The sequence below is a fragment of the Aphelocoma coerulescens genome, chromosome 10, assembly GCF_041296385.1.
Source record: "Aphelocoma coerulescens isolate FSJ_1873_10779 chromosome 10, UR_Acoe_1.0, whole genome shotgun sequence".
Taxonomy (NCBI): domain Eukaryota; kingdom Metazoa; phylum Chordata; class Aves; order Passeriformes; family Corvidae; genus Aphelocoma; species Aphelocoma coerulescens.
This window is the reverse complement of record NC_091024.1, coordinates 5,442,968-5,468,464: the sequence shown is the minus strand read 5'-3', so window position 1 is coordinate 5,468,464 and position 25,497 is coordinate 5,442,968. Positions and strand designations below refer to the sequence as shown.

Here is a 25,497-nt window from a genome sequence, read left to right as displayed (position 1 = left end):
ATTCAGCCCGGTCTCCACAAGCAGACCCCCAGCTCCTCTGGTGCCCAGGGCCAGGCATGAGCCCACCTCCCATAGGCAAGGCCCAAGGAGGAGGTGCCTGGTTGAGCAGGGCACTGCTGGCAGCAGGGAGGTGCAGGAAGATTGTCCAGAGCTGCAGGGACAGAGAGCTGTGTGGGACATAGGTGACTCTTGGCCACTCATGCCAGCCTCAGGAGTCCCTGCCCAGTGTGGCAGATTCTGGAGATGAGCAAAGCTTGTCTGTCCTGTTCACCACGGTGCTCCTTCCCTACATGGGATCACCTCCTCAATGCAGGGAGATCCTGCTCCAGCAGCATCCATGCTCCAGCCCTCCCCAAGAGGGCTCTGCTGGGAACACCCCCACAGGCATCCCTCACAAAATTCACAGCTCCCTCCAGCCCTGGGAGCGCGCTTGGGTGTAAGAGCTGATCTAGCTCCAAGCTGGGGGATTTGCTCCAGGATCAAAGCCAAAGGAGGAGACACAGGGTGTGGGGTGCTGATAGAGGCTTCCCCTCCCCACGTCCCATCCCGCCGCGCCTGGCCAGCTGCGAGTCTCCAGCAGCTGCGACAGGGTGGAGGCAGTGGGAAAGATGCACACAAAGCCCTGAGATACCCTGTTTTTCAGACAGGGAAGGGAGCTAAGAGGGTCTGTGAAGGCAGGAGAGGTGTGGGCTCAGCACAGCAGCTGGCAATCCCCCGGAATGGAGGAGTCGAGGGGCTCAGAGGGAATCCTGGAGGGTCACCAGACCAGCCTGGCTTTGGGAGATGGCCTTCGGGGAGGCACAGAGCAGACAAGCCAATACCCCCAAAGTTTAAGCTGGTTTTAATACTGTCAGAGACACCCCAGAGTGGGGCCATCACTGCCATCCCACCCGGGTTCCCTCAGCCCTTGCCAAAGTGAACCCACTGCCAGCTCAGCCCCACGGCCGCTTCACATCCCAGCAGGCAGGGGAAGCACTGCTGCCAGCCCAGGACAGCCTGCCTGTGCTCCCATCTGGGTCTCACTCATCTCCTACTGCTAATCCCGAGGGTTCGAACATTGCAAGAGGCTCCCTTCCACCCCACGCAAAGGGAAAAAAATCAGGTTACAAAAAGGGTCATGGCACGGCTCTGCCCACTGCACTTGGGTGGTTTAACTACCACCTTTCCCATCTTTTCTCCACATCCTTGTGGCTACAAACCAACTCTCCCCGCTACCAGATCGTAGTCCCCCTGGTCACCACCGGGCTCTGAGGACAAGGGACATCCAGGCACCCCAAACTGCAGTAAGATGGGGATGATGGCAATGCTGAGACTTGGGAGGATGCTGGAGCTGGCATCCCAGGAAGGGGAATGGGCAGTGCCTGCCAAAACGCCTGCTGTGGTGCCTGTCAGAGTGCCCAGCAGGTAGAGCCACCATCAGGGGGGGATCTGGTGCCTCTTGACAGGAGCCGCGTCATCACTCCACTCACACTATGTGGTGCTGACATCGCAGGCAAGGACACTCAGGGCCTGGCAAAATGGGCAGGGGACAACAGCTGAGTTTTTTCAGAGGATTTTCACAGCCCCTGCTTGCAGACAAGCAGGGAGCAGGAGGGACGTCGGAGGTTGCAAGCCAGGGGAGCCTGCCCTAAGACCCTGAAAACTGCTGAGCCCTGAGACCCAGTTCAGGCAAGGGACTGCCACTGGCTGCAGCCTCTCTGCAGGAAACAGAAGCAAGAAGGAGAAAATTTGTCCCCAGGCTTAGCTGAGAAGATAAAGCCAATCCCTGGTTGCAAGACAGGGTCCCCCAGCAAGGCCTCATTTGCAGGATGGTGTCCCCAAGAAAGCCCCAGTTCAGGAGGGGGTCTCAGCCCTAGCTGGAGCAGCAAAAGGGCAGGAGCCATCCCCACATCCCACCGACAAGGGCCCCATAAAGTGCAGTGCTGCAGCCCCAGCACTGATGCGGGGCAGGGGAGCCCTCTCGGCCGCCTCCTGAGTGTGGGGACATGGAGAGGGGGGTGTGAAGTCAGAGCAGGAGCGGGCAGGGGCAGGCAGGGTGCAGGCTGGGCAGCGGGGAAGAGCAGCCCCGTCCTTCCTCCCCGTGCCTACTCATCGCAGCCCAGCAGCTCCACGCGCAGGGTGATGCGGTTGTTCCAGGCCACGGGCAGGATGCGGACATAGCGGGCATAGAAGGGCACATCGAACACGTTCTTCTTGTGTGAGTAGTTGTCACTGTTGCCATGGAAGATCTAGAGGAGAAAGGTGGGTGTCAGTGCTGCCAGGACCCCAGAGCAGCGGTCACAGCACCGAGCTGACAGAGTTCAAGAAGCCTTTGGACAACACTCTCAGGCATGTGGTGTGACTCTTGGGGTGTCCTGGGCAGCATCAGGAGCTGGACTCACTGATCCTTGTGGGTACCTTCCAACTCAGCAAATGCTGTGATTCTGTGACCTCACTCCCACCACCCATCCCTCCCCACCACAGCATCCTTGAGCACCAGAGAAGCCACCTTGTCCTCCCCACACCCACCTTGGTGCTGTTTGTCTGGGCATCCCGGTACAGGGTCCAGGACGTGCCATTGTCACTGTAGGCCACCTTGTAGGCTGCCACATACTGGATGTGCCCAAAGTCACGGGCTCCTTGCGTGATGATGCCTGTCACCTTCTTCTGATCCCGGAGGTCAATCTGGCAGAGACAAGGCTCGTCACAGTTCCTTGCAGGAGCAGTGCTCCCACCCTACAGCACCCTGCATGTTCCAGAGGCTGTCAGGAAGAGCTGGCCCTCAGGGGTGAAGAATGGAGAAAACACCACTTGACCCCCACACCAGTGCCAGACACATCATAAAACACGACTGTGAAATATTTGATCCTTCAACACTCACAGCATCCCTCAAAGAGACCAAAAGTGGGCACAAACCCACCTCAGCCCCCTGCCCACCCCTTCCACCTCCACATTTTCTGCCGGAAACATCAGTGTGGGAAGGACAGCAAAAAACCTCAACTCAAAAAAATACAGGATTCACAAAGGAAATGCATTTCCACTGGAAAGCAATTCTGGCTGAGAAAATATGCACTTCAACACAATCTGACATTTGGGTTCTAAGTGAGACAGCTTCCATTCTCTTTACTCTGCCACACTGTATTTACTGCTGCTGTAATGTTACAGGGTAAACCACCAAAGGAGCTGAAAGCCTCATTAATTTAGTTCTGCTTTCATGCTCATGGAGGGCAGTTCTAGCTACACAATACATGTAAATCCTAAGTGTACATGTAAATCTATACACAGGCAGTCTGTGGTGCAGCAGTCCAACTCAGCGTGTCATCCCAACCCCGTCATCAGCCAACATCTCGATAAGCTGGTTTAGAGTTGTGAGGCAGCTGCTTTTAATCATTTCCCAAATAAAAAGCGGGACAAATATCTAAACTGCTTTGTCCTATTATGTCATGGAATCATGTGAAAAGTATAAAAACAGGGGAGGAAAGGAAACTGAGAAGGAAATTTCAAAACTATTTGTTTCTATTCCAGACTGGGAAGAGAAAAGCAGGCCTGATTTTTTTCCTGCAAAACAGAAACATGGTGTTCTGGGCAGCCAGAAGGTGGTGGGACGGTCACCCCAGGTTGGGATGGCATTTTTTCAGGGGGTGAGGCAGAACTGGGGTGCTGTAGGCTTGATGCACCCCACAAGAAGGTGCAGAGACGGCATGACCTTGTCCCTGTGGGCACTGGTTCTGACCCAGAGCTCCAGGACTCCTGTTAAAACCAGTGGCTGTGGTCCCATCCTGACCTGCCCCTGTGATCCCCCTTCGGGGATAGCATTGATGGACTTTGTGACCCACTGCAAGTGGCCACACCAACCCAGCTGTCCCAGCTACCCTGAAACAGGAGGGACATAGCTGGAGGAGCTGGTGAGGAGACATGAGGTTACAGAGACCAGAGACCCACCTGCAGCCACTCAGACTGGTCATTGTGCAGGGCTGTCCAGGCGTTGGTTTTGCCCGTCATGTCCAAGCGAGCGTAATGAGGGTGCCAGGTAAAGGCATCGATGCCCCAGGTCTTGAAGACACTGGAGGCTGTGATCTGCTGGTCGGAGATGAGGCGGGATTTCATGCCCAGAGGCTCCGAGCAACCTGCCGTGTTGAAATACACTGTAACACAACAGTTTACACAGGCAGTGAAAAGGAAAGAGACAACAGCGCGGTCACAAGCAAAACCCCTCAGTCCTGTCAGAAACCATCCTCACATTCTCATGTTTCCACTGCCAGAGCAGCATCAGGGCCAGGCAGGGAAATGCTCAGCAGAGGCGCAGGGCTGCCTTTTCCCGGGATTTTTAGCTCCCAGCTATTCCCTGGCTCACAGTGCCTCCTGCTGCAGGGACGAGTGATGTCCCCACAGCACAGCACAGCCCTGGAATATAGAAAGCTTTGGCAGGAGGCAGAGAAGGACGTGGAAAGAGCAACGCAAAGACACCCCCAGCCAAAAGCACAGATGGCACCACACCCACGCAGCAGCAGGACAGGACCCAAGCCCCCACAGCATCCCACTCCCACACCGACACGCGAGCCCCTCTCAGCTCCCAGGGATGTGCCGCGGGGCAGGAATGCGGGAGGCACAGGGAAAGGGCTCAGGCTAACGATCCCTTACACTTCCCTGAGGACTTTGATCCTCCGCTGCTTTTCAAGCTCTCCGGCAGGAAAAGCAGCGGGTTCACAGCTCAGACGGGGAGGGGACACAGTAAAAACTCCTGGCTTGGGAAGGTGTTAGCAGCGTGAGAATGCAGCTCAGAGCTGGCTGAGCCGATGGGATTAACGGCTTGTGCTCCCCAAACGCACCCCTGGGTATTTCCAGGCATCAGTGTGAGGAAAAACAAGCACTAACAAATCCCCTTGTCCTGAGGGATTAGAAGCAGGCCAAGGGGTGATGCCCTGCCCTGTGTCACCCCCTGCTCTGCAGCCCCCGGGGATGGGAGAGGCACCAGCATTTACCGTTCATCTCGCAGCCGATGAGCTCGAAGCGCAGCGTGCAGGCACGGCGGCACATCACGGGGTAGACGCGGATGAACTGGGCCGTGATGGGAGGGTTGAACATGTTGGTCTTCATGGTGCCATAGTCCATGTTCCCCTCAAAAACCTGCAACAGTGAGCAGGGCTCAGTGCCCCAGCTCTCCCACTGTCTCCTGCATCAAATCCCTTGCACAGGAGACGGAGAGATCTCAGCACTGCCAACGGCAAAAGAGCACAGAGGGGGAAGCTGGGCTTTGCTTTTGTGCCCTGGAACAGTGCAGGACCTTGCAGCAGCTCCAACACTCTCCACAGAGCTTTGGAACTCTCCCTGCTTCGACCTCACCCCCACAGAGCCACACATGCAGCAACACCCACTCCCTCCCACTACCACAGTGCTCCTCAAATCACAGTAAGCACAGAGGTGGCTCGCTTCTTACTTTTTAACAAAATAAATAGAATCAAATCATGTTTTCATGCACTTTTTCTGCTGCTGCAGAAACAAGAGGAATTTTTCTATTTTTTTGAAAGCAAAGCAGGTACTCCCAACCACTCCCTGGATGCTCAGAAAGCCAGCAGGAGACACTTGCCATAAAGAACTGGGAGTGGAGAGCACTGCAATCCATGAGTATCCCTGCTTTGAGAGACACACTGTCAGCTGGTGCTTGGTGCAGATATAACACCGAGCCACCCAAGCTGCTCAGTAGCACTCCCAGACCAAGCCCAGTTCCCACAGCGTGTCAGTGATAAAGATATCTGAATGACCTAAATAAGTCAGTGCTGCTTCTTTGGTTATGCTTATTATGGTCAATTAAACAGAGGCAGGGAGTACTGGTCGGTGCCAGAACTGCCTGTGCCATCTCACTGCTAGGATGGTTCCCAACACAGCTTTGCCCCAGGTCAAAAGCACTTTCCCACACGTGGGGATGCAGCTCACAGCCACCCCAACCTGCAGCACCACTGGATGGGGGGAGCTGGGACATCCCCTACATGGAGCATTGCAGCCCACCTTGTCCACATCCTGCTTCTCATCCTTGAAGAAGGTGAACTCCCGCCCGTCCAGGCTGTAGGCGACTTTGTAGGCGCGGACAAACTCCTGCTGCCCCACGCGGCGCGCGCCCTGCATGATGATCCCGCTCAGCCGCATCTTCCGCAGCAGGTTGGCCTGTGGAGGGGAGAAGAGGATGAGCAGGGTGCAGTGAGGATGGGGTGCACAGCCCTTGCACCCACCAGCACCACCAAGCCTGGGTGGGAGGGTGGGCGCTGGGACAAGGAAAGGGGCTGCCTAGAGTGCTGGGGTGAAAGCCCTCCATCCTTCCAGCCTTGCATTCCACGGTGGGCAGAGCAAGGGGGATCATTAACCTGGGTCCCACCTTCCTCCAACAGACTTGCCTCCTCCAGGCACATCCCAAGATGCCTCCGGGTGGCAGCTTGCTGCAGCAATTTAGCCCCACATTTGCCACCAGGAACAGTGAAATCTGTGACAGTAGCACTGCAAGACCAGCCATGGCTACCAAGGCTGCTCTCTGTGCTGGCACTCCCAGTCCTGCCCCATGTACCTGGATCCAGGGGCTCTTGTCGTAGTTGCTGGAGGTCCAGGCATTGACAATGCCGTGGTTGTTGAGGCGGGCGAGCTCTGGCCCCCAGCGCTGGAGGCCAAGGAAGCCGTAGTAAACAGAGGATGCTGAGAGCTGGGCATCAGAGATGGCTCCTCCTTCCATGCCCAGGAGAACAGCACAGCCTGGGGGCAGAGGGGTGATCAGGATCAAAGAGAGACAGCAACCAGAGCGCAGAACTAGGGGTCATTTGTTTCTTGTCAGGGGACAGAGCAGGAGAGGGATGCCAGTCCTAGGACCTGGCTGTCCCCAGGGTGTCCCTTCCCCCTCACCCCTTAGCCAAAACCATACCATCCATCAGTCCCCCTCACAGCACAGAGGTCTGGAGGAGAAAGGGTCATCCTGGGGCCCTCCAGAGAGGAGAAAGCACCTCCCCGAGGATGTTCCCTCCATTAGGACCAGGCCTGCTGGCATCAAGGGCAGACACAGCTGCCCTCCAGAGCCCCTAAACCAGCTGGTGAGATCTCTCCTGGCAATGAGGGACAGACAGTAGGGAACAGGCAGGGAAAGGGAATTCAGTACAGTTGGTGCCAAGGACTTACGGACGTGGCAGGTCTTCCCCAAGAACGGAGAAGGACACTTGCAGGTGTAGTCACCATCCAGGTCCAGGCAGGTGCCTCCATTTTTGCAAGGTTGGGAGGAGCACTCGTTCTTGTCTAGAACAGAGAGGAGGAGCTCAGGAGGTAATCCCAAAACAAGTCCCAGACCCAGAGAGGAGACCCCTCATTCAGTGCAGCAGGAAGAGGGGGAGGCATCCCCTGAACAAGGGCCATGGCAGGGTCCCTGATAATAGGGTGGCACGGGTTGAAGCTCTAACCCAAAGACCTGTCTATGCCATGTCCCCACTGAGTGCAGCCATGCAGGTGCACCAGGACACTCAGTCACATCAAGGCTGGGAACCTGCACAGAGCAGACTGAGCCTCAAGGCACCCCTTGTTTTATTACTTGAGGCACCATGTCCCTCCAGAGATGCAGAGCAAGATTCAGACACAACCTGTCCCCACGTCATAGTCCTTCCCTCCACCCTGCAAGCCCCAAAACAGCCCACGGTCCCTGACAGAGCCTGGTGCCCCCGCCCACAGTCACAGCAGCACACACCCACCAGTTGTCACCCAAGGGGTCCCCAAGCTCTTAGAAGACAAGCAGCTCCCCCTGCCCCCCCACCACTGTACTCACTGTTCTGGCAGTGCACCCCATCGTACCCCGCAGGGCACTTGCAGATGTAGTCGGTGAAGACGTCACCCCGGTTTGGGACCAGCTGGCACTCACCATTGTTGTGGCAAGGATTGGGGTGGCAGGGTCCTGAGGAAGGGGAAAAAGAACAGTAATATAGGCACAGGTGGAAAATAAGAGCATCCAGTGGGCTTCCACTCCCCACAGACATTGCACTCCCCCCAAGTGCATCCCGTCACTATATCCCTACTTGGATCTCTGCTGTGTGTGTCCATCAGCCATCAGAAGGGCTGAACCCCAGGGCCAGTGGTGCAGGGCCATGACAAGGGCAAATTCTCTGCGAGGCTCCTGGCTGACATGGAGCACCTGTGAAAGAGTCAGCTCCTCACCTTTCTCTGTCTCATTGCAGTCAATCCCAACGTAGCCCTCAGGGCAGATGCAGAAGAAGGGGGCCTCATTAATCCCAGTCAGGCAGGTGCCCCCATTCTGACAGTGGTTCACGTCGCAGAAGTCACCTGGAAGTAAAGCCAGGTGTCACTGCAAACCATCCCTAAGGTCCAGAGCCCCATGCACACAAAGGCATCGCAGCCCAACAGCAGGAACTGGTCTGCTGCAAATCCCACAGGGAAGGGAGCACCTGGCAGGGACAGGCTGCTGGACCTTGCACAGGGCTGCACTCAAAGGCATGGTTGAGACCGGGAGCATAACCAGCAGCAAGGACCTTCCCTGCCCTGGCACATTAAAAAAGAGGTTTAACAGACCCTATATGAGAAAGTGAAGACAGGGGAAACCCAGGGTTTTGGTGCATTAAATGTTTTTGACACTTGGCTGGGAAACGTGAGTGGTCAGGCTGGGGCTCACTCGGGCACGAGCAGGACAGGATCATTCAAGGGAACGAGGCTGGTGCTGTTGCTGGGTTTTGCTAATGTAAGTTTGCACTTGTAAGAACAACAAAAAAAATCATTGTAGGGGGAGCTCGCATGCCTCAGTTCCCAGAGTCACGCAGGGAGGAAGCACAAGGTCCATCTCTGCAGGACGCCTGCCAGACCTCCATCACTTTCCCAAGGCAGCCCTGGCTCACAGGCAGGTTCCCCCAAGGAGCTGGTGGGGCTGCACCACCTTCCCTGCCTGTTCATCCACTTCCAGCTTGTGCTATGGTGTGGGGTTTATGTGGCAAGGTGGCAGTGGCAGGGGGCTGCAAAGGTGGCTCAGCAAGAAGACAACAGGGGCTGCTCCCATGCTGGAGACAGCCAGTCCCAGCCAATGCCAAAACAGACCCTCTGCTGCTCAAAGCTGGTGCCCATCACCAGCACTAGGGTTGCTTCTGTGATAATATATCCAAGATTAAGTAAAAAACACTGTGCAGCAGCTGTAGAAGAGGAGTGAGAAAAATGTGAGAGAAACAGCCCTGCAGACACCCCCGGCAGAGAATAAGGAAGGGAAGGAAGTGATCCAGGTGCAGGAGGGAGATTCTACTGCAGCCCATGGAGAAGACTCATCTCCCTGAAGCCTGTGGAGGACCATGGGGGAGCAGATATCCATATTGCAGCCCACAGATGACTCCAGGCTGGAGCAGTCCCTTCCTCAAGGACTGTATCTCACGGAAAGGACTCGCACCAGAGCAGTTAATGAATAACTGCAGCCCATGGGAAAGACCCACTCTGGATCTTTTCCTTCTTTTCCCCACCCTGTCTGGTTGAGGAGGGGAGTGAATGATGTCAACCCACTGCATCCTCCAGCCTTCTACTCCCCACTGTAGGGCTGAATCAGATTACAAGAGCTGGGCTGAAATTCCTCCCACTCTCAATTTACTCTGTCTAAAAGCTGCAAGGCGGCAACACTCCATAAACCTAGACCAGATTTCCTCAGTAACTCCTCGTCAAACAGGACAGCACATCCCTTGATGCCAGGCATTTCTGTCATGCTGCAGAAGTCAGAACAAGGGCTGATGGAGACCTAGGAATAACCCTTCACTACCTGCATGACCTGGACAAGGTGCAAGTTGGTGAGCTGTGGGCTTACTGCCCAGACCCACACCAAACAACGCAGTTCTCATTTGCCTAAGCTACTACTCAGTGAGCTCCTACTCATTAGTCCTTTAATAGCAGGACTCCTTTGAGTTAATCCTACTCTTCCTGACACTCCACATGTGTAGCATACACACTGGTGGCAGGCAGGCCAGCATCAGGTGAAGGTTTCCATAAGGATGCTGTGGTTCCCTTAGCCCAGCCTCGGGAGGCAGAAAAACTTGGGCACCAGTTCAAGTCACTGCCTGTGCTGCCCAGCCTGTTCTGCATGACCTCATACTCCATCAATGCGCTGCCATGAGCTACAGCATGGGAGGAGAGGGCTCCTGCTGATACAAGGGATGCCTTTGCCCTCCACCCCTCCGCAGGTCTTGGGCACATCCAGCCACCCCATCCCAAGGATCTCTGCCGGCAGCCAGTCAAGGCTGCACAAACAGAGCTACTTCTGTTCAACAGTGGGAGATGGCTGCTTCCCCAGGCACAGAGTGTCAAGGAACATGTGCTCCCCAGCATCAGTGCTGCCTCCAGCGCAGGAGTGTCTGGGGTGTAACATGGCAGCAAAGCAGCAAGGTCTCCTCCCAGGGTCAGGGCAGGAGGGGTCCGAGTTTTATACCTTAGTTATTCCAAGTAACTGGACTCCCTTTTATCCCCTCCCAGGAATAATCCCTTACATGGTGGGTGTTGGTAGCCAGCCCCCTGCCTAGCAGTGAGGCACACAGGTCACATTTTCCACTGTAGCAAGCAGTTTTGGATGCTCCTGTTTCTGGGCTGTTTCAGGCCTGGTTTCAGAGCTGTTCAGCATCTCCATCCTCCACACACACATTTTTCTCCAGTCAGGGACAGAGCTGTCACGGGCTGAACACTCAGGAACCAAGGCAACAAAGATCAGCCACCACTTTTGGAAATGTTTGCTTATATGAACCCACAGGCTGGCTGGAAGGCAAAAATAACATCCTCTGAATACTGGGACAGCTCATCCCAGCAGGGCTGGGGGAAGTCGGGTCTCAGGAGGGCAAAAAGGGCACCTCAGCTGCCCAGGAAGAGCAAACTTAAACAGGGCCTTCCTCACCCCTTCCTGCTGCCCTTTGTCCCCTGACCTGCAGCCTGCACTTAGGCTTTGCTCCCCTTTTCCTTGGTCTCGTCCATCCCTTTTGGAGCCAAGTGCCCCAGGTATGACCCACGGGGTTATGACGGAGCTGCTACTCCCCGGGGTTGCCCTGGCCAGGCCAGCTGGGCGCGCAGTACCAGGCGGTCCCAGGGACGCTGTTTACATTGCGAGCATGGTTTATCTGAGCCTGAAAGCACAGGACAGCCCGGCTGAGAGACTCCCGGCTCGGGAGCAGGGACGGGGCCGTGGACCCGAGATCCTCCGCTCCCGCAGCAGCAGCCCTGGGGCTGCACGCCCTCTCACTCGCACTGCGTGCCCTGCAACCCCCACCGCAGCCTGGACCCACTCACCCTGCACCCCAGATCCTCTCGCTCTACGTCCCGGATCCCCGGCACCGCGAATCCCTGGCATCTCGGGTTCCCCTACACACCAGACAACCCCTACGCACCGGACAACCCCTGCGGCCCGGATCCCTTGCACTTCACATCCCCAGCATTCCGGGCTCCCCTGTATTCTGGATCCCCTGAAACTCACCCTCTCCTGCACCGCAGATCCCCCGCACACCAGACAGCCCTGCACTCCAGATTCTCTGCACTCTGGGTCCCCTGCGCCTCGGACTGCCCTGCGCCCCGGAATCCCTGCACACCGGGCAACCCTGCACTCCAAATCCCCACCACTCCGGATCCACAGCATTCCAGCCTCCCTGGCACCCAGGCTTCCCCGCACCCCGGATCCCCTGCACCCTGGTTCCCCGGCACACCAGATGCCTGGAATCCCGGCTCCCCGGCACTGCTGATCCCGGTTCCCCGGCAGCCCGGTTCCCCGGCACCCCCTCTCCCCGGGCACTCACTGGACACGACCAGCAGCAGCGAGAGCACCACCGACACGGCGAGCAGCACCCGAAACAAACTCGCCGCCCTCATGTTGCGTCCCGAGCCGCGCCGTGCGCTCCCCAGCGAGCCGCTCCGCTCCGCTCCGCTCCGCTCCGCTCGGCTCGGCTCGGCTCCGCCGCGGGGCTCGGGGCGGGCAGTGACTCAGCCCGGCCCGGCGCGGCCCCACGTGCTCCGCCGCCCGCCCCCGGGGCGGGACCGGCCCCGCCGGCGGGGCACAGCCCGGCCGAGGGTGCGCGCCCCCAGGGTGCAGGCAGCACGGGGGGTACCGGGAACAAGGCAGCAAAGGTGTCTCTGGAAGTGAGAGCCACCACGGCCACGCTGCTGATGCTCCAGTGAGGGGAACCGCTGGCTCACGCCGCGCCAGATCTTGGCCCGCGGGTGGCCGGTAGGGACTTCCTGAGGCTGGCAGTGCCCATGGCTCCCAGCCCTGGCTGGCAGGCAGAGGGTGCAGAGTTGGACTGGAATGTACTGGGGGCTGCCAGCACTTGGCAGAAGGAAGAGCTGTTTTGCAGCAGAAACCCCACTTCTCTCTCCCTGGGTGGGATGAAAGCTGGAGAGGGCTTCCCCTCCGATGGACAGGGAACACAAGTGCCCTGTGCCATCCTTGTCATCCAGTATGCCAGTGACAGGGGGTTTTCCCAAGTCCCTCCTAAGTAGCATCAAGGAAAACAGCTTGCAGCTAGGTCAGGCGAATATATGAGAGGGATTGGGAGTGACATAACAGCTTTCTGCCCAAAGCACTACACCACAGCTCCACTGGTTTGGCCACAAACTAGCTCCTTTTTGAGCTGTGCCCAAGAACTGGAAAAGCCCAGCCATGCTCTTGAAAGGAACTGGTGCCCTGTGGGGAGCTCTGCCCTGGAAGGCAGAAACATATTTAGCCCTGGAAGGCTAAAGCATATTCAGGCTAAATCCATATTCAGCAGCAAATTCTTTGGAAAAGAGCACTGCACAGCACAGGAATGCTGGATCACTTGACCCTGTAGTGGAAATCCACTCCAAACCCTCCTCCTAAACGTGAAGCTGATTTTATCTCTTCTTGCAAAACCCTCCATTTCAGCATTAACTAACCCACCTCAGTCAGACACTTGGGCCGCTCATATTTATGTGTTGAGTCTGTCCAAGTGTTGCTACATTTCTGCCTTTGGCAGTGCAGCCACGGCAGCCATCCGTGAGCTGGGCAGTCCAGCTGCATGCCATGCACTTTGACCAGTCTTCCCACCTCCACTCCAGTGTCCAGCTAATGCTTTTGTCAGGCACAGTCAACCAGAGCCCATGAGAGCACTCAGACTATGAACGACACCCCAGGGAGAGACCCAGTGCCAGGTCCAGCTGCCCCGGCATGCTGGTGACTTCTCAGAGCACCAGAGAACAAGAAACGCATGGAACTGGACACGTATTCCCACCCACACCCACCAGCCTCGCTGCTGGTGTTTCCCTAAATTAGTAACAACACAAAAAAAACTCCAGGTAGAGTTTAACTCCAGTGTAGGGAGAAACAATGGCTGGAAAGGAGGGAGCACACAAGACACAGTACTTGCTTTCGAATAACCCTTCAACCTCAGGGTAATTACTGCTGTGGTGTTCCGATGAAAACAAGGTCAGGAGGAGGAAAGTGCAGGGCAAGATTCCCAGGGCTGTGCACAAGCAACTAGGACAAGGGTGTTTGTTCCGTCTTTTGAGGGGTTGCTGCTTGCATTAGTCTCAGAGAGAATGCAAGACCCAGAGGGAGCTGCAGAAAAAGCATCAGCCTCTCTAAAAACAGAAAGCAAAATGTTTTCCTCCTGTCCCCAGAGGCATGAAGGCCAATGTCCTGAGGAATGTGCATGGGAAAGGATATGAAAAAGCGAGTTGTGGAGGCCAGATGGAGCAGTGCTCTCCACGGGGACAGTGCTTCTTGCAAGTACCAGCAGCTCTTTGAATGGAGACCTGCAATGGAGAGGGGCATCCCATGAGAAACTACAGTTGGGAAGTGTCTCTGCTGTCCCAGCTGGCAGAGGGAAGCTCTGGACATGGGAGGCAGAGAAGAGAGAGTAACAACCTGTCAAGGACAGGGAAGAAACAAGGAACAGAGACAGCTCCCACAGGCAATCACCACACCCAGGCTCCTACGGCCGCCAAGTTTTTGCAAGGGATGGCTCTACTTGAAAGAGTTGGGTAGGTCGAAGGTCAGGCGTAATTTCACTCCCTTCTGCAGGGACTACTTAGGCCTTGCTATAGCAGTATTTACCACTGGGTTTGGTTTCTTCTGCGCAGAGATCTGCCAGATTCTGCTGTGCGTAACCCTTTCCAAGCTGTGCTGATAGCAGAGAGCCTGGTTCCCATAGCTGGGGTGATAAAGAGGAAAATAGGTGATGATGGGGCCATGCATTTCTCTGATGCAATCCTATTTATTTTCCAGCTTATACAAAGGTGTTTTCCTGTGAACAAGAGAGATGAACAATACACAGCTGATCCCTTGCCCAAGCATAAAGCCCTCATCTGCCATAAAACTGACCGGGGTGTGTATCATGGCTGATCAATGTGCAGTGACAACTTTGGTATCAGTACAGTTTCATGTTCCTTCCCTCCACTCCCTCTCAGATGCTCACAGGACCTCTCCCCACCACCATCAGGTAGCAAAGATGCCCCCCCACCCCCAACAAAGTCCTGCTCAGCCCTTGCATGGATCTTTCTTTGGGTAGCAGCTCCTATTGTTTCAACTATCTGTTCTGTAAAGGAGTTCACTGGCTTAGGTCTATCTCAAAAGTCAGCTGTTACACCCCAGAGGGATTCCCCACCCAAAATGCTCTCACAGAACTCCTTGCAACATGGTTTTCCTCTCTCACCCCAGTTTTGAGAGCCCAAAAAAATTCCCTGGCAGAGGTAGCCAGCCCCATCCTTCGCAGGCACCACTCTTTTTTAGAGCTCAAAGCTGTGGTTCAGGCCACAGCACAGGCTCCGGGAAAGTTTCCTGTTGCGTGGGATCAAGCCTCCCATCCTGCCACATGTGTTAGCCACTCCAAGTGGGAAGGAGAAATGATCTGCGGCACCAAGCAGTGGACTAAGCCCCAGTCTGCTCTTAATCCCTCTAACAGGATCACCAAGGGCTTGTGCCAGCATCTCTAACCTCCTGCAGCCCCAGCCAGCGTCACTGCCCGTTGGCCTACCAGCACGTGGTTTCCAATGGCTGCAGAAGGTATCCACTGGCTGGGACGATCCTTGCATGTAGCCAGACTTCTCTGTTTAGTTTCTTTGAGGAACAAAAGGCTTCCACACTCTCTGCCCTTTCCACCAAAAGGGCAACAGTTTCTTTAAACACAGGCTGTACATTTAGGGATGCTAATGTTTAGGAATTGGGAACTTCAGGAATAATCAAAAAACCTAGATACTGAATATCCTTGGGGCATGGAAATCTCCATAAGGCTACTGAGTGCCCTTCAGGATATCTAAAACTTTCTGATTTAAAAGGAAGAAGGCAAAGGGCAGCACCATTCCCTGGTTTTGCTCCACTGCCCGTGGCTGATCCTGTCGGAGCTCAGATGAGATTCCAGCCAGTTTAACTTCAAGCCCTTTGCTCTAACCTAAATAAACAAGATTATACCCAGCTTAGAGCTGGTGTGTCTGTGTAAGGTACTTAATATAAGCACCTTTATATAACCCCCCTCTCTGAATCCTTTGCTGTCTTTAAGGATTTATCCATGCTTATCTCCAGCAGAAAAGGTGTTGCCTTCATCTTCATTTGGCAGATGGGAAACCAGGGGCTGCTGAGGCTCCAGGGAAGGACATATCTCCCTTTATTTTGTCCATCCAAAAGCTAGACATGCAGGCTTGGCCTCTTACACACACTGTCTCATCAGTCAGTGGTAACAGCACCACTTCCAAAGGTCATTTGTACATGCTACAGGTAGAATTACCCTGGGAAATACTTGTCTCCTCAGTGATGATGGATTAGCACCAATCTCAGGCCAGGATTAAACCCCTGTGTGGTGGTGATTCCCTGTGGTGCTCATCTCAGAGTGCTGCCCAGGACAGATGGGGCACAGTCCACATCCCAGGCTTGCCTTGCCCTCTGTAGCCTGTTGCTTGGGAGCACCAGCCTGTAACAGCGTCGTAGCCACAGTGCACAATCGAAACCGCTGATGGATTAGAAGCTTCGAGCAGCCTGACCGCGCCTGAGCACCGAGCAGATGCCGCAGGAAGATAAGGCATGGCTCTTTTGTTCTTTTTCAGGAAGTTCTTCCCAAGCTCCTGCCTTGACACAAAGCACTAAATTGTGTACTTGATAGCTTTGTTATGCAGGCTCCTCTGATAAACCAGGTTTCCATGGCAGGTTTCTGATCCTCACCCTGTTATCACACTCACAAGACCCTTCCGTACTCAAGCGTACTCAAGCCACTGATTTGGTGCGTGTGCTTCTGGTGTATCCTTGATGGAAGGTCCTCCAAGGCCTGCAGGGCTGAAGGCAAGCTCACGGTCTGATTAAACACGGGGCCTGATGGCACTAATGCTATATGAATATGGAACAGTACTAATGAACTCTAACGAGCTAGACCACAGGGTTTGTTTGCAAGAGCCCAGAACCTGTCCTACCGGCTGGTGGAGAAGAGGCAGTTTGCTCATTACTGCACGCTCCCCTCCCGCCCATCCATGCCGGGAGAGGCTCTGCCCAGGTGGAGGCCTTATTAATTTGTAAAGTTGTCTTTTGATCTCTGTATCTCAAAGCATAATGAGAAGGTTTGAACTCTGCCCGTCCCACCCTCTCCGTACGTCCCACTTGCTCTGATCCCCCAGAACCTGGCAGGCAAGGGGAGAACTGCCACAGCTCTAGGATTCACCTCTTCCTGGAGAGAAGCATATTTGTGGCCTTCTAAAACACACTTCAGTAGCCACAACCATGGCTGATGTAGCACGAAAGCACCAGATCCTGCACACCTTCATCTCTCTCACACGGACACCTGACTCAGTGGGGGAATCCAGGGTGATCATACCTCAAAAACAGCTCCTTATCCCCTTGGTTCACACAGGCTAAAGCAGCTCTCAGAGGCCACCTGGAGCCATTTGTGCCCCTAGGTGGAGAGGCTGGTGACCACTGATGCAGGATGTTGGCTCCTGTAGGACCTCTGCCTTGGAAGGAAGTTCATGGTGACTGATGCCTTCTGCTGGAGCTGCTGCAGGAGCTCCTGTGCTGGCAAAGAGCCATACATCCCCCTCACTCCGTGACCCATCAGAGCATTCCCCTTATGACTCAGTCTCTCTTCCATCCTGGATCGATCCTGCACTGCTGGCACACCAGCTGAAGCTCCCTCTCTACCACTTCCTGCCCCTTGGGCTGCAGCCTCCAGAGCCGCAGTGGAAACCGCAGCAAGAGCTCATTTGGCACCGCGGTCTGTGTCCAGGAGAGCCGGCTCAGCCACTCAGTTACTCCTCTTCAAGGCTCCTCCTTCCCTCAAAAGGAAATGAAAACAAGCTCCAAGCCAGACATGTGTCCTCAATGAAACACATCTGCCAGAGCCATCGCCACGGTCTCACCGGGCTGTTGCCTGCTCAGGGTGTCCAGCCCCGCCATGGAGAAGCGCACGTAGCCAGTCCCAGAGGCAGCACGCACCCAAGGGGACACAAGGCTGGAGCAGGGGATGCCACGGGACAGCCAGGGCAGCTGTGTCCTCCCCAAGCGCTCTGCCTGGGGCTGTGCTACCTCCTTTCTCAGCAGCGACAACAACTTCCAGGCAAGGAGCCAGCTGATAGCCCTGCACAGCCACAGATGTCTCCATACAGTTTCCATACACAGAGTCTGGAGAAACGAAGGCCTCCTTAGAAGAAAGAAGAGTTGGCTGATGGGCAGGGGTATGCACCCATCTCCCCCACCTGGTTCACAAATTTCCTCCAAGTGATATTTCCTAGCGCTTAAGTGTGTGATCCTTGTAAAGTCTCCCAAGTGTTTCTCCCTCCCTGCCAGGAAGTTTATGCTAACATATTTTTACAACATGCATTCAGTCGGTCATACTCCATATGTCCTCTGCAATCACCCCTCCTTCTCAGTGGGATCTCCCATCACACCAACTACTTTGTCCAGCCTCCAACAGAGCCTTTATTAGAGCATGAACCCATTTGCCTTCTGCCATCAACTCCCTCTCCAGGCATTTTCACATTTCACTGTTCCCTCTCACCTCCTTGTCCTACCCCACGGCCCAGTTAATAATAGTAGATCCCACCTATTCTGCATTCTCCCAGTGTTCTCAGAGAGTTAAGCAGCTGCAGCTCCAGTGCTGAGTCCCTACATGTCCCCAGCTGGCAGGGGGCTGCTGCCCTGACAGCCCCAGCAGCAAAAGCAGTGGCTCTCACTGCAGACATCCAGAGTAGACACAGAGTGAAAACGTGGGTTCAACAGCCCCGCTTAGCTTCTAACAGGGCTTTGCATCCTACCAGAGCATTCCCTTTGATCTGTGTTCTGGGCCAGGTTTGTTTGTACCTCTTGAAGTCCCTCAGGGATCTATGGATGCAGCTCCAGCACCTCCTTTGACGCGCGTGGTGGGAGCAGGACAGTTCTTAGGAGATTGTGTGGTAATATTTGTCCAGTTTAGGAAGCTCTCTTTCAGTGGTTGCTAACCCACCTCAGGACTGAGGTAGAAAACAGAAGAGGGGCCACTTGCATCAGGACCTGATGTGGCTGATTTCATGGACACTGTGCTGTACATGCTGCTCACCTGAAGGAACCCCAGAACTTCCCCACAGCCCAGAGGGAGGTGCAGTCCCTTTATCTGTGAACAGGGCTCATTTGCACTCTTCCTCCTCTGTTGTATGCCTGCATCTTCTCACTTTTGGTAGGTTGTCTTCTGCAAGACCTGAGACTATAAGAACATATCTACCTGTGCTTCCTCCTGCTCCAGCTACGCCTGCACATCTGCCTCACCTGCTGCAGGCGGGCAGGGAGAGCAGCTCTGCCAGATGTGAGGACAGTGACCCCCAACCGCAGCACCGGGGTGGCAGGGCTGTGTTTTGGGGAGCACGTGCAGCCCCACGCAGGAGGCACGTTCGCTCCTGCTGCCTGTGGTTGCTGGCAGGCTTTCCAGGGAGCAGCCCTCGGCTCACAGAGCTGCTTGTTCGGGAGCATGTCGTGTTTTTGCCTGGTCTTGCAGCTGCCTGTCAGCTGCTGTACAAACACAGCCCTGTCTCCCGTGCTCCCCCCCGGCCTCTTCTCAATCCTCAGCTCTGCTCTTTGCGGTGCTCAGGATTAGCCACACCTCAGCTGGGTAAACAGGAGCTGATCCTGCCCCATCACCCGGGGGCTTTGCAGCCTCAGCTGCCGCAAGCAAGAAGTGCTCCTTTATTTTTCTCCCCAGCGAATCTCCCTTTCATCATTCAGCAGATCTGAAGCCCTTAATTGGACACAGCAGTGAATGCGATTCTCTGCATTGGTTTCATCTTCTATTTTCTTTCCTTATCCTTTTATTTTCTTTCTTTACCCTTCTATTCTCTGCTTTTATTCCAATCAGCTTCCTTATCTTCTGATCCGTTCCTCATTTTCTCACTCCTTTTCCCTACTCCTGTCTGTCCCCTTCTTTTTGCTTTTACACCCATCTGAGAAAAGCAACCCTTCCTTTCTGTATGTCACCTTCTGGGTGCTAAATAATTAACTAATGAACTGTTCTAGTCTGAAAAAAGCCCTGGAAGTTGTTCATAACTGCAGTCAGCACCTTAACTCAGAGGCAGTGTTTCCTGCAAATTTTTACCTGGCTCTGAAGGGATGCTGAGCAGGGAAGGAGGAGGACACCCATTCCCTGCAGCACAGCACCCTCTAGCCTTCGCCGGGGCGGTAGCTCTTTCCTGAGCTGCAAGGAGGAAGGACCTTCACCATCATCACTCAGCCACGCATCCTCCCATCCTGCCACGCTCCCTACACATCCAGCCCTGCGTAACTCCAACAAAATCCTCCTGCAGCATTACTGCCAAATCCCAGGGTGGGTTTCACGGGAACTCCGGAGGTCAGGATCTTAAAGCTGGTCTGCTCTGAGGAGACGTGTGGCAAATAAGACGTCATTTCCCAAAAGTTGAGACATCAGTTTTGCAAGGTGGAGCCTGCAATGCACCAAGGTGGAATCAGCCTGGAGAAGGGGTCATTACACAGCATCAGCAGCACCATTTATTTCCTCCAGCCCACGCAATACTTTAACTCAGAGGTGGTACAAAGGGAAGTGCTGCTCCTGCAAAGCCAGGTAAGGTCAGCCAGAGGAATGGATAACAGTAGCTCTGCAGTTGCTTTGTTTTCCTGGGATGCTGATCTGCAGCCTCCCAGGTGCCTGTGCATGGAGAAGGGTGGTCACCCCCAGCTCACCTCTGGCTGTGGTGGCAGACCTTCCCCGCTTGGCTGTGACTGCCAGTGCATCTTCAGGAAACCATCAGGCACATGGAGATGCTCTGGGTTAGCCTTTCATCCCAGCCACTCCACTGCTCCTTGCAGCTTTCTCCCCACCTATTCACCCCCCCAAACCATGCTCCCGTGGTTCACCCACAACCTCACTCACAACCCACCTCCCTGTACCAGCATCAAGCCTGTTTCCTCTCACCCCTGCTTTCCTTCTACACCTCCAGGAAACAGAGCTCTGGCTCTCTGCTCCTGAATACCATCACTCATTCTCCCAAATCACAGCTGTAACCATTTCTTTTGTACTCACCATTATCCAAACACCGTTTTGTTCTCCCTCCCAGATCTATCCCAGTTCTCACTATTTTGGCACAAGGCACTAGCTTCCGCCTCCACTCCATTTATTTCCATAAATACTGCTCTCTAGGAAAAGGCCCTTTCCCATTCCTCAGGCAATAATAAAATTTGGATTTTTACAAGGGGGTGCTAATCCCATTGTTTGCTTCACTGAGCATTTCAGTTTGCAGGATTGCAACCCTGCATTCTCCTCAGGCACCACGACTTCTACGGAAACTTTTCCACAGAAAGCATTTCACAAGCAGCCACTGAAAAAACCAATAAAACTGTGGCCTTAGCAGACTCTCTGCCAGCTTTCTGAGGCAGGACAATCCCAGTCTTTTCAGACTCCAACCTCAGGAACACACTACAGTGGCAAATGTCAGACAGACCACTTGGGATTAAACAGAAGACCAGTGGTTTCCCTTATTCAGTATGACATCTTGGAAACTCTCCAGGAGAAGTTCATACATCCTTACGGCTCTAGTACATTCATTTGTCTGAATCCACCTTGTTTTCCATCAGAGACGCCTCCTCTCCCTGCTCTCACTGCCTGCCTGACACCTGCTGCTCTGATGCCACCTCCACTGCACAGAACCCCCTGCTTGTGCAGGTGGCTTTAGGGACAGGTGTCACACCAAAGCACCACCTGGCTCCTGCAGCTGTATCTTCAGTTACCAAAATGTGTGAAAGGGGCAGAAACAGCTCTAAGTGAATAAGAGGTGGCATTAGAGGTGGCTGCAGGGAACACGTCTGCTCAGCCTGGCAGCTTTTGGTGCAGAAGGTATTCTGAAGGTAGGAATTTCACCTAACCAGACTCCCTGGAAAATTCAGTAGTGTTGTGGCACAGATTCCTTTCAGGGAGATAGAGATGGATCCTTCTCCTAGACCACTGAGTCTGCTTGTGGAGCCAGGCAGGGTTCAAGTGCCATGGAGCAACCAAAAGCAGGACTGCTGATGCCAGGGAGTGGTTTTCAAAACCTCTTCCTCCAGCCAGCAGCTGTGGCTGGATGTGGGATAAAAGCAGTGAGCTGGCTGCTGGGAATCTGTGGACAGAAGCAGCGGAACACAGCCTGGTAAAGTGCTCGGCTCAGCAGCATTTCTCTTTTGGCCTAAAGAACTTGGGAATGCAATAGCCCATCTGCTCCGAAATGATCAGTGAAGCTCTCTGTATAAGCAGTCTGAGCCCTCTTGGGTTTGGGAGAAAAATAAAAAAAGTGAGTCAGAAAGTCTCTAGCAATGGCCTTCAGCCATTAGAGGAGACCAGAGCCTGTGGTCTAGAGGTGACAAAAAAGTGGACAGCAGTACCCAGCAGGGCTGAGGTCAGTCACTTCAGTTCTATAATTAGGAAATAAATAGCATGCTAAATAAACCCAGAGTAGAAGCTTTTGAGGAGCGTGACAGAGCTGGAAGTTGGCAAGGAGCAGCTGAATGAGAATGTGATGGAAAAATACTGATCAGGTGGGCCACGTGCCACCTCCCCAGCTGGTTTGTATGATGCAGAAGTTCTCCCATCCCTGGCACTTGCCTCCGTACATTGCCAGGTCCTCAGGACAGAGGCTGGTCTATTTAGAGCTATGCAAAATGCCCGTTACTCTTTTAGACACCATTTTCAGAAAAGATGTAAGAGTCCAAAGAGCACTGTGCCTCCAGATCCAACAAGCTCTGGAACAGCACGGCTCTGCAGCCCACGAGCCAAAGCCTCACTGGCACTGCAGGGAAGGCAGAGCAGGAGAGGAAAAAGCATTGCCTTTATTTCCATCTGCAAAGCTTTTCTGTGCTCACATGTCACTGACAGGCACTTCGCTTCTTTTCAGCTGGCAATCAAACCCTGCCTAAGAGGTGTTTTCCTTTTTGCTCCTGCTACACATTTCCAGAGATGAACACCCTGATGTTTCCTCTGGCAAAAAGGTTTCCTCAGGGGTGCAAAGTCCGCAGGAGTCCTTCAGCACAAGGCACGTTTGCTGAGCAGGAGAAAAGATGGGCCAGGGGAAATGAAGCAGAAAAAGAATTCAGAGTTCCTTGTGGCAGCAACAGCTAAAAGAGGGAGGGGTGTGAAGAACAAAAGGTGATTGTCACCACAGTGTTGTATGGGGGTGTCGGGCTGGTTCAGCAGCACGTGGAGTTCTCTTTGCCTGGTACCTTTCCAATTGCTGCATTTAAAAAGGTGGAATTTTCATCAGTCTTTTTTTGGCCTCTCTTTACAGAGGTAATTGCCTGCCCAAAGCACAAGGCAAAGCTGCGTTCTTCCTGTGCTTTCAGTTTCCAGCACATACATTTGTACCCTTTTGCAGTAGCCACACTACTCACAGAGGGTTCCTCCTGTCTCCAAAGCATTGGGGTGTTCCTGGACACTCCCATCCCACCTCTCAGCAATAATAGCAGGCAGAAATATCTGCTGGGCTGAAGCAGCTAAATCCCTCCCCTACAAGGCTGGAAATGAAGCCCAGCTCTTTCCAGCATTCTTCCTTTGGGGATGGTTCAGGCTCATGCTCAGATGGCATTTTCTGAGCACGACCTGTTTACTGTGAGTGGCACAGCTTTGCTCCTGGCTCCTGGCCAGAGCACTCCACCCACGACACGGGCACACAGGGCTGCTCCCAGCACCAACCCTGCAGAGCCCACCAGCTCATCGGCCTGAGCAACTCCCCACACACTCAGAGGGAGGGCAGCTTCCTTCACAAGCCATGGCTCACCAACAGCCCAAAGTCAGATTTGTATTCCCAAAACGTGCTTTCTCCCTCCCAGACATCCCTGCTTCCACACCACAAGGTGCAGCTGGAACCCCCCAACACTGCCCAGAGTAAAACACCAACGACTGGCACTGGTTCTTCCCTCCCTTTCTGGACACAGCACCTTTTCCATCACTTCGCTTCTTGCAATAAACATGGCTCGGGATTTTGGCTCCCACTGCCACAGCCACCTGTAAATTCGTGCTGCCGCTTCTTCAGCGTTCACCTGTCCTCAGCAAGAAATGAGCAGCTAGTTAGGTTTGCTTTGTTTTGTGACAGGTTCATAACAAAGCTCTCTTCTAATAGCTGAGCTTCTCTCAGGTCAGAGAAATCTCCAGTAGTCTCAAGGACATAAAATAAAAGCCTTGCCTGGAGGCTCAGCTCCAGTTTGAGGCATGCTTTCCTGCCTGGATCTGTTTTTTCCTGCCTGGATCAGATGATGAAGGAGCTAAGGTACATCTGGAATCAATTGGACTGCAATTTTCTGTAATCAAACTCAAACACATTCCTCAAATACTTAGTTGAGCCTGATACCGGATGTTTATCTGCTGAGCCTATCTGTTAACTTGATCACAAGCATAACTCAGCTGCCTTGAGACACACCAAACCTCAGCCCAGCTGAGCCGCTGACAAACTTAGCAACCACAAACCCTGGGTATTTTCACAAGCTTAAAAGATAAGGAATACAAGTGTTTGAGTGGTGTGGGATCACACCTGTAGCAAGTGTGGAGGAGAGGTGGTTGCTGTTTATTCTGCCACCTTCACTCCAGTTTTCCTCTCTGCCCTTACCCAGAACTCCCTCCTTCCCTGTGACTCAGGCTACAGCAGTTATTCATCTCTCCATGTACACAGCGCCCTGGAAAATGTGACTTGTTCCTTAAGAGCTTTCTCCACGTAGGAAGCTCCAACACCCGGCAAACAGAGGAAACAAAATATCTGAAATGAGAGGAAGGATTTTTCCATTCAGCTATATAAAGCAACCATTAGCACAGCTCAGAATGGTTGATGCTACTAGCAACATAACACATCGTTCTTTTGGAAGAATACAAAAGAAGTGGTCTATAAAGATTGCATTGTGGACAGTTTTTAATCTTATCATTTATTTTCCTCCAGCGCCTTCCAGATGTGTCAGGGTCCACCCACCTCCGACTGGATTTCGCTGTTCCCGACGCACACCCCACTTGGTGGGACGATGCAGAGCACTCTGAGGGACCAGGAAAGGTCAAACAGCCCAAGGGTGCTCCCAGTGTTTCCCCCACAGAGGTGGCCTGTGGGCCCATGATAAACAAACCCAGCACGTTGAAGGCCCAGACACCATTTTTAACATACTGTTTCTAAACGACGCAGCATCATGTAACCAGCATCCAACACCAGATACACTACACGGCTTATGGGCAGCCTGGAGCGGTTTTTGACCCTCAGGACCACCGAACCCCATGTCACTAAGGAGTAACCACGTCCTTCAGCTGGAGCCGCTCCCCGGACTGCCTCCCCCACGTCACGGGTGGTAGCTCCGGCGGCGTGCAGCGGACTGAAAATGAAGCTGAGGCGGAGGCTGAAGCCGCAGCTGTCCCCAGCCCTCAGCACCCCGCTGCTCCCTCAGGCCCCGCTCTGTCATGGCCGCGGCACCGCGCTCCCCGCCGGCGCCGACAGCCCCGCCCCCAGCCCGCCGCCGCCAATCACCGTCCTCTGCCTGACTGACAGGCGCCCGAGCCACTGGAACCGCGGCGTCCCACCCCCCGCTCCTCCGCCAGCCAATGGCACCCGCGCATCCGTGACGGCGAGCCCCGCCCACGGCTCTCCTCCTGGCCAATCGACGCGCGGGTCTGGGCGGAAGCGGCGCGGCGGTGGCCAATGGGACGGCGAGGGCGGCTGCTAAAGGGCAGCGGGCGGCGGGGCCGCGGCAGACGGGCGGGAGCGGCGGCGGGAGCTCTCGGGGGCGGCGCGCCCGGCCGGGGCTGCAGGTGAGGCGGGGGCGCCCGGGAGCCCCTTCCCGCAGGGCTCAGGGGACGGCCGGGCCTCCTTCCCGTTCTTCTCGGCAGGCCTGCGGGGCTGCCCCGCGGCCGGGTCTGTCCCCTACCCAGCCGTGCACTGCCTGCACGCCCGGCCCCGCGTGTTTGTGTCTTGGGGGGGGGGGGGGGGGGAAGATGGGGAGATGGGGATATCCCTCGGTGGGGCTGTGGCGGTGAGTGTTCCGTCCCCTCGCTGTTCTCCCCGGTGTTGGAAGCTCTGGGAGCTGGCGGTGCGGTGACAGCCTCCCCTTTGGCTCTCTGGGGGTGCGAGGCTGTGCAG

The 25,497-nt window shown here is 54.6% G+C and overlaps 2 protein-coding genes across 3 annotated transcripts in view; one reads left to right on the top strand and one right to left on the bottom strand.

The window, feature by feature from the left end:
* Positions 1 to 825: 825 nt before the first annotated feature.
* Positions 826 to 11,933, bottom strand: MFGE8 (milk fat globule EGF and factor V/VIII domain containing). Of its 2 annotated transcripts, none has more exons than XM_069025744.1 (10): positions 11,751 to 11,933; positions 8,155 to 8,280; positions 7,769 to 7,894; positions 7,135 to 7,248; positions 6,536 to 6,717; positions 5,986 to 6,141; positions 4,962 to 5,106; positions 3,922 to 4,106; positions 2,509 to 2,664; positions 826 to 2,228 (listed from the first exon to the last, which is right to left on the bottom strand). In XM_069025744.1, exons 1-10 carry the CDS (start codon positions 11,821 to 11,823, stop codon positions 2,085 to 2,087), a joined length of 1,407 nt encoding a protein of 468 aa, XP_068881845.1. In that variant the 5' UTR covers positions 11,824 to 11,933; the 3' UTR covers positions 826 to 2,084. The 2 variants fall into 2 exon arrangements, with proteins under 2 accessions (XP_068881845.1, XP_068881846.1); XM_069025745.1 differs by having other exon boundaries at positions 3,922 to 4,124; positions 11,751 to 11,924.
* Positions 11,934 to 25,103: 13,170 nt separating this feature from the next.
* ABHD2 (abhydrolase domain containing 2, acylglycerol lipase) overlaps positions 25,104 to 25,497 on the top strand; it is a 38,882-nt gene continuing 38,488 nt past the window's right edge. The window contains exon 1 of the mRNA XM_069026073.1: positions 25,104 to 25,169. The gene's annotated coding sequence lies outside the window, so the exon portion shown is untranslated. The remainder of the gene's footprint in view (positions 25,170 to 25,497) is intronic.